This window comes from Nothoprocta perdicaria, unplaced genomic scaffold (assembly GCF_003342845.1).
Source record: "Nothoprocta perdicaria isolate Ctin4 unplaced genomic scaffold, notPer1 scaffold_18, whole genome shotgun sequence".
In the NCBI taxonomy this organism is placed as follows: domain Eukaryota; kingdom Metazoa; phylum Chordata; class Aves; order Tinamiformes; family Tinamidae; genus Nothoprocta; species Nothoprocta perdicaria.
This window is the reverse complement of record NW_020454982.1, coordinates 187,033-207,802: the sequence shown is the minus strand read 5'-3', so window position 1 is coordinate 207,802 and position 20,770 is coordinate 187,033. Positions and strand designations below refer to the sequence as shown.

The 20,770-nt window shown below is 38.7% G+C and overlaps 1 protein-coding gene across 1 annotated transcript in view; it reads left to right on the top strand.

Annotated features, from left to right (window-relative positions):
• The window catches only part of PEPD (peptidase D), a 97,073-nt gene that overhangs the window by 25,127 nt on the left and 51,176 nt on the right, over positions 1-20,770 (top strand). Inside the window, exons 8-9 of the mRNA XM_026036543.1 lie at positions 1,910-1,985; positions 3,127-3,173. Coding sequence (XP_025892328.1) covers positions 1,910-1,985; positions 3,127-3,173 — 123 coding nt within the window. The remainder of the gene's footprint in view (positions 1-1,909; positions 1,986-3,126; positions 3,174-20,770) is intronic.

Sequence of the window (20,770 nt, the reverse complement as noted above, 5' to 3'; positions counted from 1 at the left end):
CCGGAGATCCCTTCTTGGGGGGATCTGTTTGCATGCAAATTTGATCCTGTTCCTGCATGTTTGTACATCCTCCCTGCCTTCTCTGTGGTGCTTGTGTAGTGCTGTTTATTGGTCTCCGAGAGACTGAACATTTTCTGTAAAAATGTTTCAGTACTTGACCTTGTGTAGATGAGGGTGGTGGATTCCATAAAAAAGAAAAATCTAAATCTGAGGCTGAGCATGAATTTCTATATGCAAAAAGGCACCAGAGGTCTGAAGTGAATACCTTGACCCTGAAGCCTTATGACCTAGTCAAGTAAAACAGATTCTAATACTGTTTGCATTTGAGCAGTTATTAACTTGTATTGCTTGCAGATTCCAATGAAGAGATTAGATATCTGAATTATGAAAGAACTATTTCTCAGATATTTGCAGATCAGGAATATGTACTGTATATTGAAAGTAATATAAAGGCACATCAGACAAGTATTAAATTACCCTGCTAGCACAAGCAGTCTTCCAAAGAACACAATAAAAAAAAGATCTATAAGCTGTTACTCCCTCAGTCTAACATGAATATATTTGAGCTGCTGTTCTTTATGTCTTGGCTAAAAAGCAGAAGCAGAAGTTTGTTTTCTCATCCGTGGTGAACAGATTACACCTTTACAGTGTAATTTTTCACCTTTGCATGCATTTAAGAATCTCTCAACATGTGGAATGATTATTTTTGTGTCATACCACAATTTACTAAGCATGTCAAAACCATTCCCCTCTACTAGTGTCACTCTGTGAGAACACATTGATAGTTATCAGCATTTTAACTTTTTTTTTTTAAGTTGTATTTGAAAAGAAGTGATTGTGCTATGTTGCAGTGCAATCAGTGTCGCTGGGAAAATGCTGTTAACACACATCAGAGGCGCTGATGGCTCAGAAACCTGTGTCTGGACCCATTAAAACAAACTACAGGAGCAGAAATAGAATAAATAGTCTTCTACAGCAGTATGAATAGGAGTATGTAACAATAAAAAAGCAATGTCTCCGTGACAGTTTCAAATTCCAAGAGTTTATAGTAGTTTGTAACTGCTGCAAGTGCTGGAGTGGAATGCAAAGACATAGCTCAAATGTTTCCACACAATTAATTGGATATCGTAGAAAGTGCAAGTAAATAGTAAATTTTTGAATATTTGAGATCAGAGCAGAGCATCAAAGCTCTAAATATGCACAAATTCATTATCTCATAGGGCATGAAAAAGGTTGGTTGGTTTGTTTCCTGGAAATGTGTGAAAGAGAATGGACATTGTGGCTTTAATTACTGCTTCAGTATTTTCTGAATTTCATGTTTTTTCTTATACGGAGCAGAAATAGCGCTTGAGTTCCCCCTGTTATTCCCCACCACCAACACACACACACACACACACACACACACACACACACACACACACACACACCAGCTTTTGATATCACAAATAGGTAGGAGTTGTGCTTGTGCTAAATAGAAATTCTAGAGCTGTAAGAATTTCATTATGTAAACTAGCTTCAAATTGTATTTAAAAAGTAAATCGACTGTGCTTGTAGATATCTTCTATTTGAAGTAATGTCTGAGCTATGACAAATACAGAAGTTCATTGCTTTTGTTCCTAATGTGGGTTGAGAAAATGTTGATTGGACAACTTGTTTATTAGCATTAAAGTAATGCAGGTTGAGTTGCAAATGCCTGTAACTTTCCCTTGTAAGATTGTTTTGCTAATGGTGAATCAATGCCAACAAAACACTGCTGAATGTGAGTACTGTAATAGCTCTTCATTCTTGAGTTGTGCGCTCTTCAGGTGTATCCAATTTTACTGTAGGGGATGCATAGTATTTCAGGGTTCTTTATTCTTAGTGTGCCAAATTACAACCTAACCTAATTTCTGTTCTGCTTTTCTTTAAGTCGTGTGATTAAGACAGACATGGAGTTGGAAGTTCTGCGCTACACCAATAAAATCTCCAGTGAAGCCCATAAAGAGGTAATGGATCCTTTACTGTTAATAATTTTTGCTCTTAGTGTAACAGTAGTACTCAGAAAATGTTCTCAGCAACCCTGAATTGCTTAGTAATAAAATAATGGAAAGGCTGGAGAGAAATAAGAGGATAATATGCCTCCTATTACAGGCCTGTAATACACCTTGCATTGTCCTTGAACTCAACGGTGCATTTGTGATCTGTGAGAAATGAAGTGTGGTTTTGGACAAGAGCTGGGGAGCCTCAGCAGAAGGTGACCTGCTTGCAATCTCTCTCTCCTGTGTGCACAGACAGACCTGTGCAGAGATGGAGAAAAAAGAGCTCTGTGGGTTTGGGTCACAAAATGAGCTCGGATGTCAGGGCTGTCCTGGGGGTGCTGGGGTGCAGAGGTGCTGTGAGTTGTGACTGGTCACCAGTGAAAATTTAAAGTAGCTGATGAGGTCATGGACCCAACTGGTGTCTTTGTCCCTACTCCCCAAGTGTCTGGGCTGTTTATGAAGTGTGAAAATATTTTAAAGGGAATATTGTAAAGTTACGAAGTCTATGAATAGAAGGACTTGCGTTAATTTCCCTTCGCCCTTCATCATCCTTGAACAAATTCATCCCATCTGAGATGATTCCTTCCACACAGCAACTGCTAAAATTCATAATCCATTATCAGGCGAAGAAATAAAACTGGGGGGCACATTTTCAGCAAATCTGAGAGCACAATTCTGAGAAGTAACCCAATGTTAGCTCTAGGAATTTTTCAAATTGCAAAGTAGGAAAGAAAATTTTCTGTTGTTGTATGTTCCAGTTCACAGGTTTGTTTTCTGATGGTATTTCATAAAAGTAAAACAAGAGGACTTGCTGCCAAGCTCACTGGAGCTTTCAGAATTAAGCATGGGTTTTTAGATGAGCTGCACTTCATTAGGATATACTTGTGGCAATTAAATGTGCTTTATTGCTGGAGACTGCAGGCATTCATAAAGATTAAAATGAGCTTGATTTCTAATAGAGTTTTAAAATGATTCTACTGATATAAATTCAAATGAAGTACAGATGATTTTTTTTAATATATGTTCCTCTAGAGGTATTCAATCATAAATTTATAAATTTGAGATTCCCTCTTGCTAAGAAGGTCCCATGTTAATATGTATCTTACAGGTAATGAAGGCAGTAAAAGCAGGCATGAAAGAATACGAGTTGGAGAGGTAAGAGTCCTTTCAACAAATGTAATAAAAGCAAAAAGCTTTTCCTTAGTGGGTGTAGAAGCAATAGCTGAGTGAGGAAAAGCAATAGCGCTGATTTTAGTAGAAGCTGAGAGCTCGTTGCTGTTTCAGGACTATTTGAAGAATTATTTTATTATTTTGAGGTGGCACTTCATCAGTTTCAGGCATATGTTTGATGACGGTTGATTATTTTTTGGTTATGGTTTAGTGCAGTATAATTCTCTTCTTGGAGTTTAGTAATTGACAGTAACTTTACAAAATAACCATTATTATTGTTAGAAGGCATCCAATAAAGCCGGGTTTATGGGTAAACATTGCCATTATGCTGGCTATGCCGAGACAGCTACATAGATGAGTGTTCGAGAGCCTTATAAAAGGAAGTGCTCAGTTACATTTCACCTGCAATTACAAGTCACTACTGCCTGTGCCGGGAGTTCTGCACAGTACTTTGGACATCTGATAGGAAGTCAGCAAGGATACAGCACGGAAGTCTTTGCTGAAGACTGTAGTTGTTGTAATGCATACAGGCATATAGGAGAGATTGCTGGTAATCAATAGAGTAATGACGTGTCTAACTACAAGGAAATTATTGCTTCCTCTTTTAAATCAAGGTTTTCATTAGATTATTATTGATCTATTTTGTAAAACACAGTTTTGATCACTTTGTCCATTTATTTTTATCAAGCATATATCTTTATTTTTCCAAGGATTAGCATAATGAAGGAGTAGAAATAGTCATATCTCAGTTTATTGGTCGTTGTTGTCACTTTGAAATGCTAGGAAGCAGGTTGATTGGGGGACTATGGGAGGTAAAATCCAGTGACCTTGATATTTGTCATGAGGGTGGTGGGCATGAAGCACCTAGCAGGGCACAAAACAGGTAATGCCCTAGAACATAAGCACTATGGAAACACTGGGGTTGCATCTAAAGAGTTTCAAGTTCTATAGACTATGTAGGCTCCTGGTCTACAGACTTGCAGCTACAGGTCAAAATTGACAGGAAAATATCAAGTTATGTACATTGCCTGTGCTATATGTTCTGATGGTAAAACCTTGGCTCTGGAAATCAACGGAAAGCAACAGAGGAGAGCTTGTCCTGAAGTGCTCTTAATGGTGTCATCTTAGCTGTCAAGAATATTCATATTCTTCAAGTTCTTTGACATTGTGTAGTATATGTGGTATATCTGTTTCTGAGTACAAAGCCCTACTAATTCTGTCTTTTAGGAAGAATAATTACAGAGATCCCCAAAACAATTAAAATTTTTCAGTTACAACTTTCGGGACCTAAGATTTATCATATCTTTGTTCATTAAGTTCAGCAGCCATCCTGCAGAAAAATGAACCAAGTTACTTATGCTGCATAATACAGCAAACAAGTGTTAAAATACTCTAGGAAATATATTTAAGAATAAACAATATGTAAAAGCTAACATATTTCTGATCAATTATTGAAATCATTCTTTGAGAAATAATTGGAAGTAAATAAAGTAAATTATGGAGAAATCCCTTGATGATAACTTCTTTTTTTTTTTTTTAATAAAGGTTTAAAGCAAAAATACACTGGAAGTGTTCTGTATGGCTATGTACCACCAGCAAATGATTTTTAACCAATAATGCGTTTGTACTGAAGTGTATCGAAAATGAATGCATTTAGCTGCAAGCCCAATCAGCCCTGTTGTGGTGGAGTTTGTGTGTGTTTTTGTTTGTTTGTTTTGATTTTTTTTTGTTTTGATGTTACTTAACTTTAGTATGTGGTTGGTTGACTTAAGGAGACAGCCAAGCTAATTATCTACAAACAGTAATTCACAGCATGTGTAATTGCATATAAAGCTATTCTGGTAGGTCAGATTTTGGATTTTCTCTGAAGTGGTTTGTTTAGTGTTTGGGCTTATCTCATGTTTAATTAATCTTCTGTTTAATTAAAGGGTTTTAGTTTTGATGAACTCTGCGCTGTAATGCCTATATTATTAAAATACAGCAAAATGATAAATCACCTCAGTCTGAGAAGTATGTGATAAAAAATTATGATTTCAGCTAAGTTGTTCTATTTTTATGTATATCCATCAAAATATTTAAACAGGAAATACTAACTTGGACTTACTATCACTGTGATTCTGTGACTCCTGCTTTAGGAAGCTCTAAAAGGCTGGAGATTTCTTCTACACCACAGTGTTTACCAAATTCTAAAGCAGTGCCTCCTGTCCATTTTTATTATTTTTACCACACTAGGTTTTGAATCTTATTTTTTTTAACTAAAGAGAACAATTTTAAGACCTAAATGGCCCCTTGGAATGAGACGCGGTTGTAAAATGATTCCAAAGTCTATCCTGCAGCAGCAGAAGCAACAATAGAAGAGCAACGTGCAGGATTTTTGCTGCTTTTTCTTTTCCAGATGAATCTTATGTCCAGTTGGTCAATGATGGCTAAGGGTGGGCAGCATCCTTACCCTCTCTGTGGACAGCAGATAGTTTGTGAAAGCTGTGTGAGGTTCTTCTGGTGTCCCTTGTACTTGTAAGTTGTTATGTTAGGATTGTGTGAAGTTTAGGATATTTTAACTGATGCACTGATAGCCTTTGGCCTGTTTAATCCTTGCAGTTTGCTCTGAAATGGGAAGCTTGGCACTGGTTAATGCATTAGGTTTGGTCAACTCTCCAGGCTAAGTTTTCTTCTTTATTATGTGTTTGAAAAAGGAAAAGAAGAATATATCTATTTTCCGGGCCTGTGGTGCAGCATACACATCGAGAATTAATCAGTCCATATGTTTTATCCCATCCATCTGTGTTATTCTCCTTGTTGCTGTTGAGTCTTTCTGCCCTTCTCTTCAAAGAGCTCCCGGCAGCAGCGCGGCCGGGGCCGTGGCGCGCGGAGCCCGAGTGTTGATGCCCAGAGCCAGTGCACGAGCCAGCGGGGCTTCGGTTTCTTGCCTCGTGAACAGTCTTTGGAGACTCAGATCTGCTCTGAGGCAGGTTTCTTGACCTGCACAGAGAAGGCTTTTGTAGTAGTTTGTTTGGCCTGTGAATTTATATAAAAAAGTGTTCTCAGAAACTGGAAAATGTGTTATAAGAAGTCTTAGTTGCAAAATGTGCCTGCATCTTCCTGGACTGGATGAAGTTCTGTTTCCTCTGCTTTCCTTTCCAGAAAAATTCTGACTTCAGCAGGTTTATTAAATCTCCCTCACACATTGTCATCACAAATTGAGTGTTATAATCTTTTCTTATCCTCAGGGCTGTAGGTTTACATATCCCGTACAACAAATTACTGCATTATTTTTTAAGAATGAAGTAGTCGAGAAAGTGTTCAGGGCAAATTAAGCTTTACTTTGAGAACCCAACCTGCTTCTAAGCTAAGCCCTTGCTGCACTACTGCTTACACTGCGTTGTTGGACAGGAGTTTGAACGTCAAATATTCAATTTGAGACTGAAAGGAAGATTATGAAGCATTGGTGATTATGTTGGCATTTTATGTCACTGAATAGCATTTGTGTGCTGTGCACCATGTGGGTGGCTGTGTATTTGCTAAGAAGCGTAACTGAAGATGAAAGTTTAATTATTTCTTCAAGGCAAATCCTCTCTCCCATGGACTTAAACTTGCATATGAAAAATGAAAATTCATAAGAAGTGTAAAAATTGGCTAAAATTAAAACCGATTTATTTTTGCCCTATTTATTCTTCTGAATAATAAAATTTCCCCATGGCTCTTTGGAACATATGTGGAATAATTACACTGTGGAAGTGGTACTTTAGTTTAGCTTCTTGAGCTAGGGCAAACATTGTGATTATGCTGCAAGCTTAAGTCTAGGTTTTATAGAAAATCTCATTCAAGCCTCTGTTGCTGTCAAGTGCAAAAAACTGTGACCCATGGATTGGTCCCTGTGGGAGCAATTATTCTTTACAGAGTTTTTTTTTGCAGCACTGAATATTATAAATGTCAGAAAAAAGTTTAACCCCAGTACCTCTAAAAGACTGTTTCCATACCTGCTGGCAAGAATATCAATTTTTAGCTTATATTGCAAGCAATTTATGATTAAGTTAGGATTTTTTTTAAGCATGTCTTTATAAGCATCTCAAAACTAACCATGTTGTCTTTAGATATAGCTGGTGTGCTGTGGTGAGGACAAAGCCCAAGGTTTGCCAGGCGTTGCATAACGCAGCACTGCACTGGAGACCCCCGTGCTGGCTGCAGTGTGAATGGGTGATTAAAAGCTCTCGTCTTCCAGGGGCAGGGGTGAGTGTGGGGAGCGAGCTGGTGTGGCTTAGGAACTGGTATCTCGTAGACATGAGTGAGATGTTTGGGTTAACGACAGGAGTGTGTTCATTTCTGATGTCTGTGCCAGGCCGTGGGCAGGTTCTAGCACTGACATCCCAGGAGTTGGTGCTTTCCCTCAAAAGAGTCTACTACTTCTTGACAAGATGCAATATATACATTTCATGTACTTGATTTAGGCTCTTTTTTTTTTTTTTTTTTTTTTTTTTTTTAATGACTTACTAATAAAAGCATTAGTGAAAACATGCAGATTCTAATAGTTAAAATACCCAGCAGATTTCTCCCCCTTACCCCACTCCATTTTCTCCTCTATCTTCTTCAGTGCTGGGCAGTTGTATTTTCATTCACTGTGAGAAGGCAGTGATGAAATGAACACATGATGCAGGCTCTATCTGAAGGGTTTGGGGAAGTGAAAATGGTTGTGAAACGCGAGGAGGGGCCTTGTGCCACCATCTCTGTGAAGCTGGAGGCCGAGGACGGGCAGAAGCACCTTTCACTTACCCTAGTTAACCGCAGGGAGGCATAACAGAAAAATCAATCTCAAAAATACTCATTCTAGGGAGGGGGTAGTGTCTCAGAGATAATTGTCACCTTAATCTGTACTTGGAGTTGCATAGGAGGTTGAGGAAGTTTCTTCAGAAGTAACGTTCATGAAGCTTAGAGTGGTGTCTACAAGCTAGAGGTTCAGATCAGCCTCCAAGAGTAACTCTTGAAATTTCCCCCTCTTTTCTTTGGAGTATGTAAATCTGATGAGTTCGTCAGATTGCTAATTCCATGGTCTTTTTTTAAGGATTGTGAGAGACTTAGATCCAGATATTCAGTGAGATTTCTGATGGTGCTATAGACAAAACTATCTTAAGAGAAAAGGAGCAGGTTTGTAGCTTGTCACTGATCTGCATGTTTGTTCCTCAAGATTAGGAATTTTTTGTTGTTTTTCTCCTATAGGAGTCATGCCAAACTCTTTGACAGACTTTTGGAGTAAGGAATATGTTAGGCTTTAAGCTATGCTTTGTATACTTTTTAAATTTTTTTCCTCTGTAATCTGTACAGTTTTTCCAAATGGCAAAAAGATAATAACAAAATATTTAATAACAAAACTGTAGCAAATCAGTATAGCTGCCTATATTAAAAAAAGAAGGAAAAGCACTCTTTAAAGTTACCTCCTCCCCGCCCCCCGTGAGTATAGATCTTTCGTATATCTAGTTTAGTCAAAATGGCAGATTACGTGTATTTTACTTAGAAGCATTCAGGTTTGTGGTGACATAAAAGAAAAATACATTTTTAAAAATAGTCTGGATTTTAAGTAAATGCATTCAAGTGTTTATTGCCTCTGAAAATTCAAGCAGCCCCCAAAAATGACAATAGCGAGAGCATTATTGCTCATCTAAGGTAATAAAGCTGCTGTCAAAATACCTGCCTACTCAGGCTTTTCTGTGAATAGCCTTCAGAGCAGGAACAATATAGCTGTAAGGCATGAGGGAGAGCTGGCATTATAAGAATGATTCTTTCCAATGCAGTTTCTGAGCATCTGATTCACTGGACAAAATATCCAATATTTCATTTGGTCTGTCAGCTGTCAGACACTGCTGCTTTTGGAGTCCACCTGCTGTTTCTTTCTAACATGAACATTTAAAGTGTAAAATTGCAAACACTCAGGTAATTATTATACAGGAATCATTTTTGAAAAAATTTGGGTTTTTCTTTTTTCTTATTTTCCCTCCGCTCTCCCAATCAAAAAATATATATATATATATTTTGTGTCCCAAAATCAGTTATCTTGGAGGCTCCCTTTAGAACTAGAAGAAGGTAGAAATTCATCTATAAGGGAAAAGGCAACTGGAGCAATTATCTGCAGCCATGGTAGGTATTGTGCTTGTAGACACTGATGGTGGCTTGGAGATCAGTCAGCAGAGAAAGATCTGCAGTGGGAACCCAGCAAGTTCCAAGCAGTTGATGAGCAGTGGGTTTCTTTTGATTTACAGCATGGCTTTACAATCGATCTGTAATGCTTTGAAGAGAAAAATACAAAATTCTAAGGGAAAGGGAAAGGCCCTACAATTAGCAGTTCTTCTCTAATTCCAAGAGCCTGTATTGAAAACGGATGATAATGTGCAAAATATAAACTGTTGACCAGTTGCTTTGTAGATTCAAGCTGTGGTATGGTTCACATCCTGCTGGTTCTTGGAGAATATTCAGTTTCATCTCAACTGTAGATTATGTGTAGTCGGACGAATTTAACAAGGGTTGAACATGTGATGGAACTTCCAGCTCTTGTGTATCCAATTCCTGCTCTGATCTTCTTTGCTTTCATCTCTGGTTTATGTCGTTCATTAAAGAATTGGATGGGAAGTGAGTATGATAGTTTGCAAAATGTTTTGGAAGTGCATGCAGTATTTTTTTTTCTTTTACTCAGGTAAAACAAATACATTTCAGAAAACTTAGAGGAATATTGCACTGGAATTTAGATTTAGCAATGCAGTTTATAATTGTCAAAACAGTATTTGGTTGAGACTACTCGGTCATTAATTTGTTTGAAGTTGACACTTGAGTTGAAAGACTAATGGGTACCTCACTGCACTGCTCAATTTTAAATCTAATCTGTTACAGAGTTTGGGTATACAGTGACTGTGGATGCAGTTTGTCATTTTTATAGCTAGTAGGGCAATGCTATTGTTCAGGGATTTGGGGCTTTACTGTGCACATACACAGGCTTTTTGTGCATTAATAACAACTTGTACATAATGAAATTGAGTTTTTTTTTCTGATCTTAAACTCCTACAATGTATAATACAGCACTTCTTCCCACTATTCAGGATAATTTATATAGTATCCAAATCCAGAAAACTTGTGCATTTTCATAAACTCCATTAAAAAAAAAAAAAAAGTTCAAAAATACTGGCCATGTTCTTGTTTTGTCTATGGAGTGCTGACAATATCATTGTATTGCTGCTGTGTTAATGTGCGCATGATATCTGTTTTTCATGTGTGTGGCAGATTCTTCTAATGAGAAACAGATCCAACTTTTATTTGTTGGGGCTTTACTGAAATGTATCTACTAACTTGTAGATATGTTCTTCTTTTCCAGTGTTACTCATTTTGACAGTAGTCGTAATTTGCAAACTCAGGTAAAGTTTTGATTTATGTATATACAATACAGATATACACATATGCAGTCTGGCAAGCATTATTTTTTTTTTAGTATTTCATATTAATTGTTCAGACCATAGTAGCATAAAATAGTATATCAGCATATGCATAGAATATTAATTTTAATGTAAAAGATGACATGAATGACTATCCCTCCCTCACACACTAAAAAGCTTTAGGAATTACTGTATTATTACTATTTTTTTTCCCTGCACCCATTCATTATTTCAGTATTGGGAATACTCAAAACTTACAGTGTAAACACTAAAATATTTGGTGCACTGCTTTTTCCATAGCGAATGGATGTACAAGATCACCCAAGTGTAAATCAAATTATGTAGCCTGTTATGCTTTAAAAAGGAGAAACAAAACATGAAATATTTTACAGTGATGAAAATGCATGTGAATCAAACTTTTGTTGTTGTTCCTAAGGGATACAATTTTGACAATTTTATGAGGTTGCAATTTATTTGTAAGATGAGTTGGCACATGTTTTTTGGTAAAAGTAGTGTTCATATAGCATACTACTAAGAATACTTATTGTTTAAAGCCACTGGTCTTGTTGATTTGTATTGTTCTAACAAAGTATCTGTTAAACTGCCTGGAATTGCATCTCAGTGAGATATGCTTAGAAACCCTGAATAGCAATGCTTGCTCAGTTTGCACACCATAAGCTTTCAGTGTAGGCTGAGGAATGTTTTTTAGTGAATAATCAAAAAGGAGTGCTGTTAAGACAAGAATTTAGAAAACATTTTTTACTGCAGTAGAGGCCTGATCTGCAAGACACTCAACAAGCAGTACTGGCCTTGAAACTCTCAAACTGCCCAAAGACCTATTTTGATGAGAATGAAGTTTTCTTGAGTAGAAGCCTCAAATTCTTGTTCAGAAGAAAATATTTTAAATCATATAGTACATTTGATTGTATGTGAAAATCTGTATGTTTGTACACTTGGAAGAGAGGATTTGTTGCTATTGAATGAGGTTTTTCTTGCATTGATTATTTTGTCAGAAAAGTACTTATACAAAACAGTCTGGAGAACTGCAAATATTTCCATATTGCCTGCTTTTAACAAAGGTGCCTCTCAGCTGCAATTAATGGAAACTTAGAAGCTTGTTCCTCCCCCAGATTGACTAAAATTACTAAGTTTCATTTTTAAGCCCCCCTTTTTTTTTTCCTCTAATAAAGAATGGTAGAATTAATGCATTAAATTGCTTTTAAGAAGCCCACCTGAGATGTGTTTCCCAAAGCAAGGCCGGGAGCAGCGAGCTCGCCCAGCGCAGGGGAGGCTGCAGGGAAGCCAGCTCGTCTGTCCTCATCGCCCGGCTCCGGGGAGCCAGGCAAGGCCGCGGAGAGGGAAATATATTGGATACCTTTCAGCCTGAATTGTCAAAGGTGCTGCTGCTAACCTAAGTGAGGACATTGGTTTCAATTTTCTAAAGTGCTCTAGTCTCACTTCCATAGTGCTTTTTTAGGAGAATTTAAGCTCTTAAAGGGCAGTGTTTGGAAGGCAGGTTAACCCCTTGGTTGCAGCATGAGTGGGTGCTTTTGTATTTGGGCCTGTGGCCTTACCCTGCTACGATAGGTGCTCTGAAGTGCCCTCCTGGCTGCCTTCCTGCCGGCTGTGAGGGAAAGCCCTGGCTTGTCACCCGGGGGGAGGTCCAGCCGCCCCAAAGGATGGGCCGAAATCACGTCCTTCTGCCCTGGTGTCCCCTTCCCCTCATGGCGCCTCTAAATCGCGTGTGCCCAACTATGCTGGGAGGCCCAACGAGCATGGAGGGTATTTCTGTGCTCACGTGAGCCTTTTCCTAACAGCTGTCTTGGCCTAAATATGTTCAAATTTGGAGTACTTTTCAGTTTTGTTCTGCTCTGCAGTGCAAAATAGTTCAAATTGTTGTGTGTTCAAAGATGGCGAGTGGCAAATGCATTAGAAAGGAGGGGAATGAGAATGGAAAACCAAAGCTTAATTCTACCCTGCTTGCTCCATGTTTTGTTAAACAGAGTTAGGAAGTGCCACATACATCCTGGTTGCAAAATTGTCCTATGCATCTTCGTTGCAAATTTTCCTTCCTTTCTTAATATGAATGATATTGAGGTCAAATCTTTTGGTTTGTAAAAACTGAGCCTCTTGCCCCGATACTTCATCTATCATGCTGAATTAAAAAGTACCTCACATCACTTCTCTATTGCAAGTGTGTTTAACTTACAGATGGCATAAAACCAAAGGAGGATTGAAAGGATTTGAAAATGCTGTTGAAAAGCCAGTGATATCTCTAGCAAAGCCTCTGTATTCTCTCCTTTCCTGCAACGATTTTCTGATTACTTCTTTGTCAAACAATCTCCTGTATCTCACTGATTCTTGCAGACCTTTGCTCAAGTATCTGTACAAAGTAATTCTGCCTAGTTTATTATGACGATAAGCTATACACACTGAACGATTCAGCAAAATGCTTGTCATTTTGCTGTGAACTATCCCTTGTGATGTGACCCAACCAGTTCTGGCAGCAGGAGTTCAAGCACGATGTGGAGTTTTACAGCTATCTGCAGTCCTGGGAGGTCTCTCTGCGTATGGTATCTGCTGCACCTGGGCAAAATCAAGGGAGCTGTTTGCAGCTCCTGCCACTCTCTCTAATGGCTATTAATAATAGCTGTTCTAGTTGCTCTCTCTTCTGACTGAAAATCTATCCAAAGCTTTTGCATCTCATGAGGCAGATCAAAATTGACATTTTTTATTGATGTAACTGGTTTCTGCTCAATAATTAGGGACACGTAAAAAGTAGCTGAACTCCAGAACTGAAGAGGGAAGTCATTTGTTTGATGGAATTACCAATCGTCTCATGTCTGTGGTGAAATAAGTAGTACTTTAAAGTATATTTTAAAAATGAAGAAATAAAATTAGCTTTTTAGTTATCAATTGCTTTAATATGTCAGGTTTATGTTGTTGAATGTAAAACTTATTTCATGATCAACTTCATTAAATGACTCCGTGATCTAGACAAATTTAATTTATCACCTCCACTTTTCCTCCTGCAGATGTAGCATTAAAAGTAAAAAGCTACATATTTCTTGCATGAGAAAAGGAATGGTCTTTTTTAGTTATTGCTGTTTCCTGCCTATTTTAATAGCCATATATGTCTATAGCAGCAGGTTGTCCTGTTCTGGTTTGCACAGAGCAGGAAGAAGGGAGACTGTGGGAGAGGGGAGCTAGGATTTCCTAAGAGGAAAGCTAATTTGGCAACTACAGCAATGCTGATATGGGGTTGCAGTAACATAAAACACGTGTTAAATTCATTTGAGTTAATGTGATTTTTATGGAAAAGATCTGTTAAAGGAACCAGGATTTAATTTTTGTTGATTAGATTTCATTTGCTTGGTAAAGGTAACTCAATAAATGTAATGCACTTAGCCTTCCTTAATGCATTTGACTTACTATGTCACAGCATTTTGATTAGTTCTATACAATATTAATAAGGTACACATTAAATGGATTAAAATCTGACTGACTGACAGACAAAAGTAGTTGTCAGATGGGCACAAGGAAGGACAGAGAGTGGCAGTCAGGACACTAGTGTGGGCAAGGTGGCACCTTCACCCTTCCAACACCCACTTGTGGTGCCAATGAGCAGTGGGGCAGTGGAGGCACCGTGTTGTCCATGAGGATGTTGCCTCCAGCCCATGACTTTGGTGACCACTTCTTTCCGTGGGCTCTCTGGCTGCTGGCGCTGGTTGCCTTCACGGTGCTTCCTCTCCCATTGGCTATGGGCTCCCTGAACCCCGGATGAAAAGCATTAGTAAAAAGATGTTTGCCATCTGAATCGAGAAGAATACCCAACACTTTTTGTGTTCCTGACAGAACTGGTGTCTGTGGCTTCCAGGGTTCTCTGTTGGAGCTGTTTGTGTCCTCCCATAGAGATTTGCAAAGAAAGAACAAGTTGTGCAAGTTGCAGGAGATGAGTGCGGTGCTGCTTGGCCTTGGCGTTGCAGTCTGGGCTGTGCTTTAAGCGGTGCTAACGTAGATTTTTCTCTGCTGTCTTTAGGGGTGCGATGGCTTGTTAAGCTGAAGTCAGCGGGAAAGCAGAGCAGCCCTCGTGGGGCTAGGTGGGTAGCTGCTGTCCTGCAAACATCGCCTCTATGCGCTGCCCTGCTTTCCTGCTGGCTTTCATCTTCCTTTGGGGAGAAGGAAGCGTGTTCAGCAGGTAACAAATCTCCTCCATAAAGAGAGCAGAGGGTGCTATTTTAGCATACGAGCATGGTTGTGCCTCCCAGCAGATGTGGCTTTGCTGTGCAGTTTCACATCTTGACACAGGTAATTTCAAGTCTTAAATATACACCCAACATGAGGACAACATTTTTTTCTTTCATTTCTTGGCACATCTAAGAGTTACACTGTTGGCCAAGTGCTGGATTCTTGTTATAGTTGGTGCCAGTGGAGACTGTGAAGGGCCAGGAGAGGAGTCACTGGAACATCCTCAGAGTTTTAGGCATGCAGTGAAATGCTACACTCATATACAGTTGCTTGATGCCATCTTTCTAATCCGTATGCCTTTAATTCTTTCTAATAAAAGCTGTAGATCTGCAGAAACTGATGAGCAGTGAACTGGGCAATTTCCTGTGTGTCACTTATGAGCAGGCAAGTGGATTTGTTAAGCCTTGCATGACAGCTTAAATTGTTAGGAGTCCTGTTCAGGCTGTGCTTTCTCCTACCTTCCACCTGAATGATTTTTCTTACTCCACTAGGGGAACGATGATTAGTGTTATGGATTTGCTCTTGAGATTGAGGAGGGAGGGAGGCAAGAGCTACGGAGGTGTTAAAATGATCTCTAGTGAACATATTTTGTCCCCATACCTGCTAATAGTTTTTGTCTTGTATTTGCTTGTCGTCTGAGAGTTCTTGGCCATTGAAATTAATTGCTGTGTTTTTAAAGCTTTATTCACATGCTTAGCAAAATTTTCCAAATTTGAGAATTGAGAATTCTCCAAATTTGAGTTTGCAAGAGAGTTTGGAGAGCAGCCTTTGCAAATTCTCTGGTTAGGTTACATTGATGTGAATTGAGCTTTCTGGTCTGTTGGAAGAGAAGATTGTTGGAGACTCAACCGATTCATCTGGATACCTTCAGCCATATCATGTTAAAGTGTTGATGCATATATATGTATTTATATATTGCTGTGAGTTTTTTTTTTTCAAAGACTCATGAGCTCTCTCTTTTTATAACAGATAGTTCATAGCCCCAAGAGTAACTCCTTGGAGTCATCCGTGTCAGGCTTGGCTCTCAAAAGAGTAATTCCACTGGATTGAGGAGGCAAGTGTTTGAAATTCAGGAGACTATAAAATCGATTCTTCCATAAAGAAGTAATTTGTGGTAAATGGTGTAGTCCTCTGGGCACCTATTCACTCATTTTATATGGTCAGGACCCTTGAAACATGGACACGAAGATTAGAGAAGGACACGTCTGATCTGTCATTTATCTGCAGTAGCCAGGAAAACTTCCCTTCCCTTTTGATGACACAGTACCTAGCAGCAGACCCAGCCACACAGTCTAGACTCCTGAGAGGAAAAAAAAGTTCTCCTCTTGGTACAGCAAGGAAGAATGTAATTTCAGGAAAAAGTTGCTGTTCTGGAGTTCGCTAGATGTTTTTGAAATGCTTAACACATTTTTCAATATTAAGATGCATTTTCTGTACACAAATCTCTACAGCAGTCATGCAGTTTTATTCCAGAAAGCCCATGGGAGAAGCATGGAGTAGAGCAGTTACTGAAACCAAGTCCTTGTCCCTAAAAGTTTGCACTGTGCAGGAGTAGACAAAATGGAAATAGAGAAGTTTTGTGAAAACCAGACCATGAAGCAGCTGAAGTTTTGTCACATGGAACCTTGTGCCCTGCGACTTTTTCTTAGGGTACCTGTGATGTGCAAACATCGGTACCTGTGATATGCAAACATCTTGCTATCAAAGTTTAAGTGTTAAATATTTTTGAGAGAAAACTTGAAGTAAGCTGAAATATTGGCAATTTCATTAATCTATCTGAGCAGTAGAAATCAGATTATGAAAATTAAATTCAACATATCTCAGTCATAGTAATAAAATGATATACTTTTTTGAATATTCTAAAGTACAATTTAATGGGCAAATTAAACAGGCTTCTGCTACAGGCTTATTAGTTTCGTCATATCAGATTGAGATAACAAAGCAGTGAAGCGCCTAAGACTGAGAATTTACTGTGTGATATAACCAATATGCAGAGTTTAGAAATATATTTAATAACTATAATTTTTTCAGTGTTAGGTTGTCTCAGTGAGCAAAAAATATCCATTGTGATAACATGCAATTTTAAAGATAGGATTAGTATATGATATTAAGTGCTGTAACCAGCTCACAATGGACTCAGTGATTCAGAAAGAAATATTTTTCCCATGTTTACTTTTAGAACAACCTCAGCCATAGTAAGGAATAGCTAATCTTTTATTAGTTTCATATTTGCAAATCCCAGCCTCCTGTTAATACAGATAAAGGGGAGCTGGCTGCAGACACCCCATTATGGTCATCTACCACCCTCCTCTTCCACCTGGAGGACTGAGGATGCCCTAGAAGTAGGAAACTTGGTGGCTCCTGCAGTAATTAGAGCAGCTCTTGACTGGTGCTATTTCCTCAAACAAGTAGAGGAAGGGAGGAGGAAACTCTGTCCCAACATCACCTTAACTACAGACTTTAAGTAACCTGGTGTCCTGAGTTCAAGAAGTTTGAAGACATACGAGTTTATAATAACGATCAAGCTTTTCTGTTTGTTATGGTCAGTTACAGTTAATCTCCTTTTAGAGTTTTAGCAGGGATTTATAGGGATTCAGTTGTATTTAGGTTTGGAGATAATTAAGTACCTTTCAGCTGCAAAGAAGAAATGGAGAGAATTGGATCAGAGCTAAAACAAGATTCCAGCACTAGCGCATATATTAAACTTCCTTTTATTTGGTTGTCACCCCAATAGGAATGATTAGTGACTTGTAAAGAAAGAAAATGTATTGCATTACATCTATTAAGGCATGTTTTATATGTAACAGTAATTAAAATATAATTGAAATCATGAGTTCTTCTAATTATTGGCTTTACATAATGCATATTTAAAGAGTGAGCATCTATAAATGTGTCCTTTTTACACATCCAGAAATGGTTTGCTGGCAGCATTTTAATTAAAGATGGATTAGTTAAAACGCAGTTTAATCATTCTGTCATCAAAGGATTTAGACCTCATTAATTAGCTGTTGATAAATAGGTTTAAACTACAAAAAAAATTTAATTTAAAATATGCCAATTGAGATCTAGAATTATTATACTTAGAACTGGAGCAATGAGTCTTGGAAAATTTCATCTATTTCCATCTATTTTTGTAATATTAGATTAAGTATGATGCTTAGACCTCTGAGAACTTTTTCATTGCTGCTAATGTATGTGACTCGAAGTGGACTTTAGGAATGGTAAAGAAATAAGAATGAGACCTTTTTAATGGTCACTGCCAGAGCTGTTTGGACAGTGTAGCAGTGGGGAGCCGTGTTGCTCACTTCTGCATCTGGTGAAGACTGAAAACTCATGTAAAAGACCTCTGCCATGGGGGATGAATGAGGTGAAATCCGGGGCTGAGGTTATGAGCTTCCCCGTTCCTGCTGCAGAGATCCAGGCTGGTGGATCCAGCCCCATGAAACAGCATGGAGAAGCTGTTGGTAGCCCAGTGCAGAAAAAGGACACATATTCCTGTCTTAAACTGCACGCTGGCCTCCTGTGTTCCCCTTGATACCATTTTTGATCCATCCAACTTGAGATTGGTTGAAGAGCACCCATTTTCCTTGCTGTTGCAATGACTCCAGAGGCGTGTGCAGGCCCCCTGGCACCACCAGCTGCACGTACAGGTTAGTCAGATTGTTTTAACTCCGTTGCTTGCAATCAGTGGAGCACAAGTTTAAGCACAAATACAGCTGTTAGTCTGCCTCAGTTCACCAACCCATGTGGTTTAACCAAAAAGATGAAATATCAGCTAATCTCATATAACTTCTTCAATTATTTTTTATGTAGGGCAGGTGATTTATAATTCCCAATTATGCAATTAAAATGCTAATTACCTCTAACCTAAGTTCTCTGTTCTGAAGCTGAGATTATCAGTTACTTTCAATCACTGCAAATCATATATGGCATTTGTGACAGTGCTGAGTTTGAATAATTTATGGACTTTGATCAATGTGTCTTTGGTTTCAAGGTAGCCCTGATGGCTGGTGAGATGGCTTAGGGGGCTTTGTTTTCTGAAGGAATGGCACCCTGTGATCCATCAGTCTGCAGGCTGAAAAAGTATTTTGTATGTCTAAAAGTATTTCTTGCCCTGAGCTCTGGCTAGTTGTCTGTTTTAGTAAATGAAGTTGCACATTTAGAAACACCAACATGGATTTCTGATTGCAGAGCTGAGATGATTCTCCTCTTTAGAGCTTCCATGCAAATAACTTGAAGAATAAGCACCAAAAATGTCAAAAATGAAAATTTGAAATGGGATTCATAAAGATCAAGATTGTTCAAAAAAAAAAAAAAAGGCTACCCCTGCTTGCCTATAATAGAAATTAGGGCAATTGTGAACAGACCTCCTTGAGTGTGTAGCTGCTTTCAGTATTTCTTGTGTTACGTGGGCCTAACAGCTTCCTCATGACATACTTAAATATCTAAATTACCAAGAGAGTGGCTACCTGTCCTGGTATAAAAAGAGAAATCAGTTTTGGAAAATATGGCCTTTTGTGATTTTTTTTTTGAAAAGTTTTATATTTTAGCCTGTTTCAAGTCTATTCTGGATATCAATACCACACAAGGGCCTGTTCTAGTTGGAATTCAAAGTTAATTCAGTCAACAGATAAGTCAGAGATATTCACCTACTTCTTCCAACTTTGCTCATTAAAAACAAAAAGGAAAAAAGAAAAAGAAAGAAACAAAATCCTCCGAGTTCTGTACCAAACTCCCTTAAGCTGCTCTGGTTTCCAATTCATAGTTCAAAACCACCTGCTTGCATTTCAAGCCAAGTCCCAAGGGCTGCCTTCAGAGAGTAATATTTTTGAAACGAGTAGAGGTTTCTTAGGTGGCAACTTCCTCAAAGGTGCACGGAGAAATCATTGTGGATCCAAAACTTCCTCAAACCAGAGAGTAATTGCTTATGAAAGGATTTTAAAATAAATATATATTTTCAGTTCAAAAGCCTTAATGAGATATTGACCCATGAGTGCCCTTGACTCTTGAGTGTATTGCCGGCTTCACTACAAGAGTTACAGTAATGGCAGCTGATCTCGCTGAATTGCAGTCTTAAAAAATTGGTTCTTTAACTACTGTTCTCAGCAGGTATTTTGGAAATATCTATGGTATCTGGAAATAACCATGGGGGTTAGTCAGTGTTGCTGGTCCTCTTTTTAATCTTGAATGACTAGGTGCTGATCCGTCCCCAGGTCAGACCTACCCCTGTTCTGCAAAGCTTTGCTGGTCTATAAGGATTAGAGACCGGGTGGACGGCCTGGTGGAAGCTTTGGGCTGGAATGTCATTAGGTTTTCACCCTTTTTACTGATCAGAGTGCTGGTATTTGTTCATTTTCTACAATTAAATGGGAATTCCAGGTGCATGTGTACTTCCCGGCAGCTGCCAGGAAGCATGTGGTGAAAGAAGGAATCGTGTGGATTCCAGAGGGAGGGTAAGGATCCCCTCCCCATAGGGATGGGCATTCGTATTGGTTCTTTGGCAAGGACACCCCTGCAGGTAAGGACAAGCATTTATATTTGATCCTTTGGTAAGGTTCCCTCCTCTCTGTAGGGATGAGTTTCACGTTCGATTTTCAGCATCATGCGGAGTGGCCTTTGGACACTCAGCAGCTTCTCAGCATTTTCCTTTCCACTCTAGGGAATTATTTTATTTTTTTCTGTATTTTCTGTATTCTGCCTTTGATGAGGACTCCGACCAAATGCATGGGTGAAAGAAAGAAAGAAAGAAAGAAAGAAAGCAAGCAAGCAAGCGAAAGCAAGCAAGCGAAAGCAAGCAAGCGAAAGCAAGCGAAAGAAAGAATGCAAGAAAGCAAGAAAGCGAAAGAAAGCAAGAAAGAAAGCGAAAGAAAGAATGCAAGAAAGCAAGAAAGCGAAAGAAAGCAAGAAAGAAAGCGAAAGAAAGAA